The sequence below is a fragment of the Paramormyrops kingsleyae genome, chromosome 15 (assembly GCF_048594095.1).
Source record: "Paramormyrops kingsleyae isolate MSU_618 chromosome 15, PKINGS_0.4, whole genome shotgun sequence".
NCBI lineage: Eukaryota > Metazoa > Chordata > Actinopteri > Osteoglossiformes > Mormyridae > Paramormyrops > Paramormyrops kingsleyae.
This window is the reverse complement of record NC_132811.1, coordinates 5,326,566-5,339,872: the sequence shown is the minus strand read 5'-3', so window position 1 is coordinate 5,339,872 and position 13,307 is coordinate 5,326,566. Positions and strand designations below refer to the sequence as shown.

The 13,307-nt window shown below is 43.8% G+C and overlaps 1 protein-coding gene across 2 annotated transcripts; it reads right to left on the bottom strand.

Annotated features, from left to right (window-relative positions):
• Positions 1-325: 325 nt before the first annotated feature.
• On the bottom strand, positions 326-10,312 carry tmem59l (transmembrane protein 59-like). 2 transcript variants are annotated; one of them, XM_023843570.2, is made up of 9 exons: positions 9,870-10,312; positions 7,944-8,049; positions 7,425-7,519; positions 7,065-7,217; positions 4,751-4,946; positions 4,275-4,389; positions 3,460-3,577; positions 3,000-3,161; positions 326-1,483 (listed from the first exon to the last, which is right to left on the bottom strand). In XM_023843570.2, the coding sequence occupies exons 1-8, from the start codon at positions 10,032-10,034 to the stop codon at positions 3,003-3,005; spliced, it is 1,107 nt and encodes a 368-aa protein (XP_023699338.2). In that variant the 5' UTR covers positions 10,035-10,312; the 3' UTR covers positions 326-1,483; positions 3,000-3,002. The 2 variants fall into 2 exon arrangements, with proteins under 2 accessions (XP_023699338.2, XP_023699339.2); XM_023843571.2 differs by having other exon boundaries at positions 4,865-4,946; positions 9,870-10,301.
• Between the last annotated feature and the right edge of the window lie 2,995 nt (positions 10,313-13,307).

Here is a 13,307-nt window from a genome sequence, read left to right as displayed (position 1 = left end):
GAATGATAAACTCATCTAAAGTTAGCTTATGTTTAACTCTGGAAAGTTTTTTGACACACCTAATGCAACAACACAGCAAAACGACGTGAAGTTCTACACCACACTGGGACTGATGGATTGTGATCATATGTTCTTGACTACAATTTGAAGATCACCCAGACAAGCTCAGAGGCAAGTACATTTATGCACACTTGTTTGCAAAGCAGTGCTTCAGAATAGTCTACGTAAAAATATATCATTCCAGATTTAATAGTTAAATTTGAAACCACTCATAAAATGCTTCTAAATGTCAAAGCAAACATAAAAGACTGCAAACAAACAAATCTACTAACAGCAATGCATCTTTATTTTAGCATCTTAGGAAACACGTATTATTGAAAACAACCAGTCAACAAAAATCAATGTTATTTAGTTAATAAAAAATTGTTGCTTTATCGATTTTGAACGGCTTTTAAATTTCTTCTTAGTTTTTTTTTAAAGACTATTATACTATCGATTCAATATGTTTAAACAGGAGAAACATACAAGTCACAAATTACTGTATTTTTCTGCCCCATTGAAATGTTGAGCAGATTTAAACTATTAAAACATACAAAACATGCATTTTTGTTACTGAATAAATAATACATCAAATGAAAACCAGAGAGAAGAACCTTTTCCAGACATTAACAAAGGTTATGGGGAGGGGGGGTTCTGCCGAGAAGGTCTGTTGTGTCTCACTGTCTCTATGTAAACAAATGCAATGATGCAAATTTAATTATGTCTAAAAAACAAAAGTTACACAGTACAACAATAAAGTATTACAAATGTGCATTTTTCGCAAAACAAACTTGAAGCACTTTACACTAATTTCAACATTCTGCAGTTCTTTTTCAGCTGACGTTAAACAATTATCCTAATCCTATAAGGTTAGCGTGCACAGGATGAAACCTCAGCCGGCTGGCCTTGCATCCCTGCAGAACTTTGTTCTTTCATCTACCTACCTTGGGATTTTTCAGTCCTTGTCCTCTAATGCCTGCTGGATTATTCTAACCAAGTATTTTTTTGTGCAACGTTAATTGGTTTCCAAAGCAAATGCTGTTTCCAATTTAAATAATGTAAATTCTACTTGCAGAGTTAATGTTAAACTTTTGTTAAGTACTAAGGGGCAATGGCATTGGGAAGGGTACTAGATTAAGACAAATTTCTGTGATGATTTTATGAAAAGGATTCAGCATTAGTTATATTTTAAATACATAAATAAAAACAAGTAAATAAATATACACTGCTTACGTTCAAGCTTAGTAGCTGCTCATAGTCGTACTTTCGTTACAGTAACACTGTCCAGTAACACCTTGCAGGGCTCTGCAACTGTACTCAAGGACAGACGCCAGCTTTTTATTTTCATTACCCACCATTAGCCGGCCAATGCAGCCCCCCGTTCAGTGCGAAAATCAATCATGACAGAAGACTTTTCGCCTCAGCCGTGGTCCAGCGGAATGCTCTGTCAACACAGAAGGAATGGGCCGCATCACTCAAAAGCCATAACGGAAACGAGGAAATGAACGATAAAGCACAACAGCCGCACTCCCAGACAGGAGGTCCTGAAGGTGAAATTCCCCCAAAATGCCATTTATTAATGATAATGTACTTTTATGCGGAATGAAACGCACACATAACATTATGGGACGGGTGAAAACCTGCTGTAAGTTGTAAACAGTGTTAAAGTGAACATGTTTGGGTAAAACTTACAAATGTTTTTGAATTTTAAAAATCAGGATGAATAATTTAACCCATGGTCATCATTTTAATTCATGAATGATTTTAAAGCACTTAATATAAATGCAGTCATTTTAAGTTCAAGGTTAATTTATTCTGATTGGCTTAAAGAATCCAGAATCAAAACAATCAATGCACCTATAAACATTTTCTATTAAACAATAAACATAGTTTAACTTGATTGAAAAATTACAGCTTCAACAAATGCATTAAACATCTTTTAAATCATGCAATTAAGTTAGTTGATATCACAATCAAAGACAAGGTTAATCTGGTAATATTAATTAATTAGCATAACTGGCACAAAACCCAGCAGAGCCTGCGGTGCACAGAGCCTGGAGCTGGACAGCCCTGCTTTATCTTCTGATGGCATCAGTTCACGGGAAACTAAGAATTAATCATTTTAAAGAACTGGGGCACCTGTAACGCAAACACAGCAACTGAAAAAGGCCAACAGACGGCAATCAGGAATATATAGGAGGTGGTGTGCAACTCAGCAGTAGTAGGGTTGGACCTGTGTCCAGATGGTTGTGGTGTTGAATCCCGCCATCGGCAGAGTAATTGTATCACTGTTGGGCCCTTGAGTGAGGCTGTTATTCCCAGAAACTGCTCTCATACCCCAGACTGTATGTTTTGGACAAAAAACAACTACCAAGTAAATGTTATTAATGTTGATGTGAGACATACAAAAAAAATTCTGAAAAAAAATACTACTCTCCGATGACTTCTACTGTAGGAACAGGAATGTCTTCTGAAGCACAGAAATGTCTTTTAAATATGTCAGAGAAGCCAGTTATCGAGCCAAGTACATATAACAGGAATTCTTTTGGATGAAGCATTTTTGGGTGGAATTGCTCCTTAATAGGCCTTTCCTCTTCCAACCACCAATTATGTGGAAGTAGAGGCAAATGCGATTTCTGCAGGATGCTGCCCTATAAATCCATGGATTTCCTCTAAAACATACAGACATGCACATGTGAAATAAGCCCTGAGATCATCATGGCTTATTTTTTCCTCCCAAATGTAATCCCTGGAATTGGGGTTTAACCTCTAACAAAGATGTGCGTAAAGCTGGTGAATCAAACAGAGAGCTTGGTGATGATGCCATGAAGAAAAAAAAAAAAACAACAACAGCTTGATCAGGCCCACTGATGTTAAAACAAGAAATTTATTTAGAAATAGTGCGAAATATCACACACATACACACACGCGACAGTCATAGCAAGGCCAATAGCGCTGACCTCTCAGATCGTGGCCTTGCTCAAGTCCACCTTGACTGGGAGGGGCCCAACTTCCTTGCCCGCATCCGATTGGCTGACGGCCACAGCAATCACAGGGGTCACATGGTAGGGTGCGACTTTCTGGACGTCCTCCCAGAAGTCCTTATCTCCATTGATGCTCAACTGTAAGAGCATGTAAATGTGAACGTTTCAGCTGACTGGACAATAAATCCTAAAATGTGCATAATAGCGTGGCGTCTCTCAAGCCAATAAGACTGTAAAGTCGATTCTGTCTGACGTTATGGGGTACAGCAGCTCTGGCAGAGGAACTAAGGTTCTCTTGACCCTAGTGAAGAAACGGTGGGATTCTGCCAGCGTTCCAGCAGGTGTGCATCTGTTGCCTTTAGTTTCGGGCCAAGTTACCATACTAGGTGTGGGGGGTGTGGGACTGTCAAGCACGCAGCACAGCTCTCCGGGTTACCTGCGCCTTGACGTGCTGCTCGGGTGCAGTGACCAGGCTTGCACAGCTCAGCCACAGCATAACCATGATGGAGAGGAAGATGCAGCTGGCCAGTATCCACCGAGGCAGCCCAGAGCGCCTGAAATGGAAGGGGGATGGTACAAGGTAACAGGGGACAGAGACAGGAGGCGTTTCTATACCAAGAGCGCAAAGATCGTACTTGTGCTCTTGGCAGGAGTGGTCTTGCCAACCTGACTCCCAAGAAAGAACTTGGGGGGTGCAATGAATCATGGGATTGGTCTTGTTTGCTAGGGATGCAACTGATGTACCCTTGATATTTTGGAGAAGGCAAGAAAGTCATCTGGGGATTTTTACCGTCCTCTGTACTTCCGTTCTTGGTATCGGAACTGGTCTTTGCCAGTGGAAGATGACCACAAGAACACAAGTACGGTAAAGTACGCATGCTGAGGAACACCCAGGGTGACAGTGGGACAGCTGCGAAGGTACGTCTCAGTGAGATCGGCGTACTGGGAGGCGATGGGGGGCTTAAGGGGTAACTTACAGCTCTGAATGGTTCTAGTGAAATTTGGCGCATTGCCTAATTATAGGTTAGTATTATAGATAATTAGGAAAATTAGTGCAAGTACAAAAAGTAACAATCAGCAGTCATAGTCTGTCTCTATAATTTATTTCTTTAGCAGTTTTACTACGGTTATGTTTTTTACTTTGTATTTGCGTTCGCACCGGCTTGGGAAGTCACTGCCGTAACCTTGCTGCGCATAGGAACCTGGATAAGACCACCGGCATCCTGAACGTCAGTGACAGGCCCTGCTCACCGTGACATACAGCCCAGGAAGTCGTGCTCGTCAGCGGCTTCACCGGCGTGTTGGACTGCGGGTCTCAGCTTCCCCCCCGGTGCGAACCCGGCCTTCCCGCCGTGCTGCTTCACACCTGGTGACAGACAGGAGACCTGCTGCAGTGTGGCGCACACACACACACACACCCACCCCTACACCCACCCCTACACACACACACACCCACCCCTACACCCACCCACCCACACCCACCCCTACACACACACACCCCTACACCCACCCACCCACACCCACCCACCCCTAAACCCACCCCTACACACACCCCTACACACACCCACCCACACCCACCCACCCCTAAACCCACCCCTACACACACACACACCCCTACACCCACCCACCCACACCCACCCCTAAACCCACCCCCTACACACACACACATGCAAGCGCACAGACACACACACACGGACACAAACACGCACAAACGCACACATACATACACACACATGCCTCTTCAAAGTCTGCTCCGCAAAGTACAGCCAATGTCGTCAGAACATGAGGGTGTGTCACGGCGTGGGGCCCGTGCTGCAGACATGCAGGGGGGTCGCCCTCACCCGCGTGGGGTCTTTGGGTGTGGGACACGTCGGATCGAGGCACTTGCAGCTTGGGTAAATGGTATGCACCCTCCGGCTGGGCCTGGGTGCCAAATACAAGCATCGTGAAGGAACATGGCAGCCATCTCTCAGACTCACGCAGGGCGATCGGATCCCATCGTTCCTCAAAACCGGGAGCATTCCCACGAGGGAGAGGAGGGCCGTTCACCACAGCCGCCTCTGCAAGCCCTTAAACGGTGAAAGCATCCCCTGCAGACTCTCTGGCACAGACCGGCAGCTCCAGCTGGCTGCCCAGAGTCATCATTCCAACTTTATCCTCAGTGATTTGTCTGCAGAGAGGGACCTAAAAGAGCCTGCAAAGATCGTACTGGACGAGCGGCGCCGTACCTGAAGAGACTCACACGTGAGGCATAATGATCATCCCCCCCCCCCGTTCAAGGCCACGCAAACCTCCCTCGTTCCCCTCCTGCTTGCTCACGCCGCGCTGGACAGGACCCTCGTATTCATTACTCCGACTTTGTGTCTGGATCCCCAGAAGAGCTCATTAAAAGAGGATTTTGTCCTGCCCGACGATCCCTAGGTAAGCAGACCAGGTGAGGGTGGGGGGGGGGGGGGGCGGGCAGCAAGCACACTGAAGCCTGGTGTTGAATACCGACACGGGGGGGGGGGGCTACAGTATGGACATCAATGGCAAGCGGTACAGGAATTGACCAGGGCGGGCGGATGACGAATATCTAAATACTGCATGAAATATAGAGCATGAGCAATTTACCAGAAAAAAGAGAGAGGAATTTGCGGGCAGACCTATCACCATTTTTTTTTTTTTCACTTTTTACTCTTTTGGTTTCGTTGTTGGTATATTTTTGCCCAGCGTATTGAAACCAGATGTGACGAGAGTGAACATCTGAGGGCCCGGCGAGAAATTGATACACGCTGGCAACAGGCTGGAAGAACCATGCCATCAGTAAGAGCGGGCGGATGTACATCTGTCATGCATTATTCGGCGAAATCGCCATAGGAACCCCATTAGCCTTAAAAGTCAGAGGGATGCGGACTAAATTAGAAACAATCTGATTTCCCTTACTCAGCCTTTCTGGGTTCTGGGATATTCCTTTCCGTGCTCTCGCTTCACTGCGGCACATGTGAATTTAAGAAAAAAAAAAATGCATCTCTGCACCAATCAGTGGGGATTGTGGCATCGGGGTCTGTTTACTGCCTCTGTGACCAGAAAGCATCTCGATTCCCCCTGATTGCGATGAGTGGAGGGCTTCTGAGGGATCGGGTCGACGCGTAAACACTGCTAGATGAAGGCAGCAGCTCGATAAGCTCTACAAGGGATGAGAAAAATGCAAGCCTGGGGCTGCTGTCCCACCACACAGAAAAATATGGGAGGGCGGGGCTCAGGGTTAGTCCAGGCGACCAGGAAACAAGGCCACACTAACCTTTTTTTTTTAAATTTTTTTATTTTACCCCGGCTGCTGATGGTACTAGTCGCATCTCGAAACGGATTCTGTGTGGTGTTAAAGTTTTTCTGCAGTTTTGTTCATCCAGCCATAAAACACCCCCGCTCTGTGTTCTGCCACAGAGCTCTGCGTTCTGCTCTAAACACGGAACATGTGACCTGCGGTTCCACCTCAGCAAGTTCAGCCACCTTCTAATCGCTCTCCCGTTGCCCGTGAAGAGGCCGAGGCTGAAGCCCCGCCCAGCACAATCTCTCCCCGGCGTTTTCCCCGACTGCAAACCTTGTAATTTATACTTCAGTCACAGATGTTTTCAGCTGTCTCACACTCTCTTTTCCCCCCACCCCCGACCCCACCACTCCCCTCAGGTGGGCGGCACTCTGCCGGAGACCCCTGACCACAGCCCAGCATCTGCTCACCTTCTCACATAAAACACGCCCCGGCCCACAGCTGTGACTATAACACGTTTACATCACCCAGGAGAGCAGAACGGCAACATCTACAGCTTTGCTTCTTAAATCGTGGCTCTGTGTGTGTTTTGTTAAGATTTTTTGGATAATGACTTTCACTCAGATAAACAGTTAATAACAATTGTGCATTATTTTCCCTTCGCTGAAGTTCAGGACTGGAATTCTCTCTCTCTTCCCCTCTTCCCCACTTCTCCCCCCCCCCCCGCCCCCTCCCCCTTCCCTCATTTCCACAACACACTCCTCATTCACCAAGCACTTCTGAAGTCTCACCTGGAGCGTGACCACTTTGCCGTCATCCACCCACAGGTAGAGGGTCCAGCTGGAGGAGATGAGACTCTGAGCCGAACTGATGACATCACTGCACCAGCTGGACAGCAAGTCCACGACGGAGCGTGGCCGGGAGCGACGAACCAGCGCTTTCAGCTGCGGAGACAGATGGGGTCCAGAGCCTCGCAAATGCTGTGAATTGATGTGATGTGCGCGGAATAACCGCTATCTGAGCTGGGGGGGGGGGCATTAGACCCCCGCGCACATACACAGGACACATGTACACACGCGTGCAGCCTGTGCTAACAGATGCGGGGTGTGTAACGCGGCTGGAAGCCACCGCTGGGAACTGCGCTCACTCACCCTCCTCCTCCTGCTCTCCGCCTCCGAGCGTTGGCTTCCGCAGCCTCTGTCGCATGCCTCCAGCTCGGCCGGCCGACCGTACGCCTCCCGGCAGGCTTCACAGAGACAGCAGGTGCAGAGCGGCGCCCCGTTACCCCCACAGCCCCTTCATGCTCAGCCACGCTCAGCAGTGACACACACGCAGAAGTCGTTTACGCCCATAAAGCGTTTGAGGATTCAAATGTTTTATTAATCACTTGCAAAGTAGGCCTACACAATCTGGCTGTAAGCTGTAGTGAAATATCAGCTCTGCATTGATAAAAGTAGTGAAAGCAACAGAAACAACAAAAATAAACAATGTAATAAATAGTAACAAAGGTGTAGTGCAAAAAGACCAGAGATGTGCAACATAGTTCAAAAGCTACCTGTGTCGCCAATGGATACACTCAGCATCCATAATATAATCATAGCATCTCAGAATCACCCGTCATCTCTCTACAATGAATGACCCCCCCGCCCCAGTGCCCCCTGCTGCCTCACCTCCATGACACTCCTCCTTGCTGGCATTGAATCCCGCATTGCCGTTTACAAACTGGCAGATTGAGAAAAGCAGGCAGCCACGGTGACAGGCGTTCAGCACGGCATCCTGCGTGGGACAAACAGAACGCCGCATCCAAGCGGAGGGAAATATGCAGCTGAAAGACCCCAAACAGCCATAAACTAAACACTTCAACAGAAAACAATCTGTTATTTTGTCATCACTTATAAAAAGACAGCAAATGTTTTTCAAATTACACCAGCACATTAGTCAATGTAGGAAGTTCTTCAGGCAGAGAAACACACATTCTAGCATGTGGACTGCTTCTTATGTAATACTAATACATAACATATCTTTGCTTGGTTTAATGCCTAAACAATAAAGTATTGATCACTTGCTTTTAAGCGAAATACTTGGCATGAATATGATCAAGCAAATATCAAATATCAGCAAGTTTCGGTGTTCTTTTGTACATCAAACTTCATTTTTCCATGTGTTATCCTTTCTATTTTTTAACCTCAAGTTTTACTTTTGGCTCTCGAATAAACGGAACTCAGTATCATTGTATAGGTAAACAAAATTAGAAGGATCACAGAAACAACACAGTTATATGGCTATCAAAGCCGTTTCAGGAGGTAGGGAAAAAAACCCTTTCAAACCGCAGGATCTGAAATAATTACATCCTGTTTTACTTACTATAAAATATTTATACACGAGCACGTGTGCGCGCGCACAAACATCGGGGCAGTCCAATGATATAATTTCATTTTTGTTCATTGGCAATAGGTATAATTTACTTAAACACTACGGCTACTGGAAATTATAGTTATACGCGAGTAAACAGCGAACATCTGTTCGGGCACGTTTTTACCGTGAAAGCGCTAATCTAAGCGTTGCTTTAAATCGCTTCTGTGCAGCCTGGAAGTCATTAAATCAATGGATGTTCCTCATCCATTCATTTCACACACCTAACTTTCTGACTTGTATTTTGCATTAGGCCTATATTTCAGAACCATCTCCAGACTTCGAGGACCGACTTTTAAAACCTTTCCATTTACATTTTGGCTACTGATAGCTTAGGTATTTTTAACGCTTTGTAAATCACAAATACAAATTCAGAAGCACTTTTTGCATACGCCATGTTTAAACTGAGGTCTGGTGCTTTATTCTGCGACATATTTTTTTCATTAACGTTCATTATGAAAGGGTGACTGACAGAAGCCAGACATGTGCAAGGAAAACTAAAATGTCCAAACAATTAACAGGGCTGAATGTGAGGCGTACATTGATTAGTCATCAGTGTTACATTGTTTCTCCTCATTATAATCTATTCTAGATCTAGGGACTGAAGAGTCTGACAACGTAACATTCATTGATTCATTCAAACCGACAATTAAAATAAACGCATAAATAATTAAACTATAAATATTACAAACAAACATGATTAACACGTAATCAGAATTCGTGTTTAGCAAAAATGGGGTATGCCAAAATGCCATTTTAGGCTACTTATTATAATGAGCAGTAGAATAAATACGTCACTAATACTGCACACACAAAGACGAAACGTAAACAACATGCAGATGAGGTAAAATGTGCTAACTGCGAAGTACCAACTAATAATTATGGATTTAATAAATAAACTGCATACAACTACATCGCACTAGGCACAGAAATGTTGCTTCCTTGCATAGGTTGCCGTCTTTCCTTGAAGGCTTCATTGGACGTATATTATTTTAAACCTTGCATACTTAATTAGATAATTCCCCACAAACATTTTGGTGCAGAGACGCCAAATGATATCTAATTATCATCATCACATGCTCGACGGCACATTTTTAAACATCGAATCCGTCGTGTTATTGTAATATGGACATTATGTCGCACAAATCGTTTATAATCGCGCAACGATTTCCAGTGCCACTTACTTTAGCGGTGTTTTTGTTTTTGGCGGCCATCTGGCATCGCTTTTTGCAGTAACTGATGTCGCCTTGATGCGTATCAAACACATCAGAAGAGGCGACTGCGAAGCCCAGAAGAAGCAGAGAAACGAGGGCTGGAGCAGCGCACACCCTGACGCCGACATAAAACATCTCGGAGCTGTATCCAGCACCCAGGTGTTCGGACCAACAATTAATGCAGATGGTGCCCTATGTGAGAAAGATCGTCGATAACTGCCCTTACATGCAGGTTACAGAGCCCGTCTTGAGCAGTAAGCCCGTGACGTCGGCTCTCCTCACATCACAACTCGTGAGTGCCCCCTACCCCTCTCTCCGTCTCTCATTTCTCTCTATACATTGCGCCACTAATACTATAGAACAATCGTTCTATCTGGCTTGCTACAGCTATTAAATATTAATTAGCAAGCACCAGAGACGACGAAATTCCACGCAATCTGTCATCTGCTTACAGGCATATTTCTATGCATAAGACAGGCATATAATTCGCATTTGTATTTTGTCAATTCATTGCACGGAATAACAACTGGTAATGGCTCAAAAAGGAGAAAGTCTGACGCAAACAATTTTGTACTTCATTCATGATTCAGCACAGACACTGTTTAGGTGTCAGGAATAATGTGCTGCGATTTATGGAAATAAAATATGGATAACCAGGGGCGTCGTTAGGCCTAATTTAGGGGGGGGTTTAGCCTTCATGAATAACTTTATACAGTAGAGTTGTACAGTTTAGTTTGCCATCAGCCCCCCCTAGTAAAGATTCAGCCCCCCTCTCCATTCATCACTAAGGACCCCCCAGGGGACATCCCCGCCCCTGCATCCAGCGACAGGCCCTAAGCTCAATGCGGCCTGATCAGCAGTTATGATAAATCAGTTGGTGGGGGTGGTTATTAATAATCTCTATCTACAGCCATAGCAGGATGTAGGGAATGTTCAATGAAAATAATTTGAATCTAGATTAGGATTAAAAAAAAAAATGGGCATTTCACTTTAAAAAATACTCAGTCAAATCAGGAGTCGTCTGAAATTCACTGTGGGCTTTAAGGCTGCCTAAGAAACAGATTCAGGGTGATTTCAGAGTGGGATGCACTGGTGGCATTTTAATACCTTCTGAGGGGGCAGGAGGGGTTGTATAGACAGCCTTTATTGTCCTATAAGGATATTTGTCTTCACGGTCTGTTCCAATACAAACACAAGTACATTACAGGCCTCTAACATGCTAAACATGTTAGGCACAGATACATAGAATGGCACATAAACATATATATATACAATATACACACAATTAGTAGTGGAGATTTGATGGGTACAAAATTAATGTGGCAAGTTAAGTGCAGCTTTGTCAGTAGTGACGAAACTCTTGCCAAAGCGAAGCCAGCTTCCATTTCAGAGTCCTGTATCTGCGACCTGATGCCAGCAGAGTAAACTGTTTGTTAAGAGGGTGACTAGAGTCATTGGTTATGGTTCTTGGGAGGTGAATGACAGCTCTGTGTCTTTCGTCAGATAGATTTGGGATGGGAGACTGACGCAGATCTTGCTTAATAACACAAATAACAAAACGGGTTCAAATCACAGGCAGACATCCTGAAGCTAACAGGTGAATCGGAGAGGGCCGGACACTCGTGCTTAAGGCTGGCAAACGCAAACCTGCCTTCTCCAGTTTATCTGAGTTTGGGGTTTATCAAAGGGGATAGTGTAGAAAAGTCATATATACACACATACATATATACATGTATATTTGAATGTACATTATTTAAAAAAAATCCAAATATACAAAATTTTCAGAAAATGTAAAGGTAAACATGCATGTTATTTATTTAATGACAAGCAGACTAATGAACATGACTAAACAAACAATGCACTAACTGTGTTTTCTAATGATCTCTGTGTAATTTTAGTAACACACCCCCTTGACCCATCTCATTCTTTGTCTAGAACAGTGTTTCTCAAACCGGTCGTTGGGCACCCAAATTTGGTCCACATTTTTTGCTCCCTCCCAGCTCCAGGTAGGAGCAAAAATGTGGACTCTGGAGGTCCCTGAGGTCTGGATTGGGAAACACTGCTCTCGGGAAAAGCCAAAACTTAGCTAACCCATAATGAGTGGTATGCAATGCAGGTAAATGTAAAAAAAAAAAAAAAACTTCTCAGAATCCACCTTGTGTGTGTGGTGTCATCTTCATGGGATGAAGCCTAACTGGCTTAAACTGAAAGTTCAGGGAACACATGCATATTTTTTTAATAAGACTGATTACAAAACAAATGTTGCTCTTCTGTATATCATAGGGAAAATCAGTAGATTCCAATAGTATGTTTCTCCTTTGCATCATGTTGTTTTTCTGGGGATGTATAATTCCATATATTTCATTGTTGTCGTGTCTAGCATTGAATTCCTTATTCGTCTTCATTATTTCAAATCTTTTGGTGATCGATCCTTTGTTATTCATTGCAACATCCAAACTGGGAAGAGCACTGTGTTTAAACTAATTGTAACTGAATTGTGATATATAACTACATAACTTAAAGCGAGACAGACTGGGGACGACGTCAAATCTCGGTTAAAAAAAGGTGTGTGTGTCTGTGTTGTTTTCTTTACTAATATCAAAGGTAAAATTGTGTTTATTTAGAAAGCGGTTCAACTGCACATGTTTCCACTCTCTGTGATCCACATCTTAAATACATGTGCGTGGACAAACTTTTGAGATAAAAAATAACTTTCTACTCACACGCTTGTTTATGCAGAGTGCTCTTTGTTTTTTATTGATCCGTTGAGAAAGGTCAACAAAAGAAATATATAAAACAAACATAAAAGGTAGTGGGCTGTATTTTCTTTTAAAAATGGAAAATTATATAATTGGATACATGCATTTGGTAAGAATTTATATGGCTTGATTTCCTTGTCTGGGAAACACCTGCATTGGAATTATCCACTCTCCTGATGTCCCTTAACCAACATATACACAGTGAATCACGCAAAGTCTAGAAAGTTAAGGAATTCCATATTTGCCTCCAAGAGCCATTACCAAAGCCCATTAGCATCAGTATCTTAGGAAGCAGACAACTCTATGGGGACCAGAGAAAAAGGTCATTGACTTCTGCAGGATATAGCTAAAAAAAAATTAATTGATAAAATGCTAAATGCAGCCTTTGACTGTTTTCAATTAGAGACAATTTTCAGGCCACCGGAACAGTAGCGACCTGCCTAGGTAGAGGGCACGAGGTTCTCCTGGTGCTTTCAGACAGGCGTTTGAAGAACCATTTGAGGAAATTCATGGGCAACAGTCGGAAACTGCAGAATAATCTTGTCACAAAGTGAAAAAAAAAAAATCCACAGAGACTGACTTTATGAAAATAAAAAACTCCTTTTGGAGAGAAATCGGCTAAAAAGGTGACCTGAATTCACTCATCTTC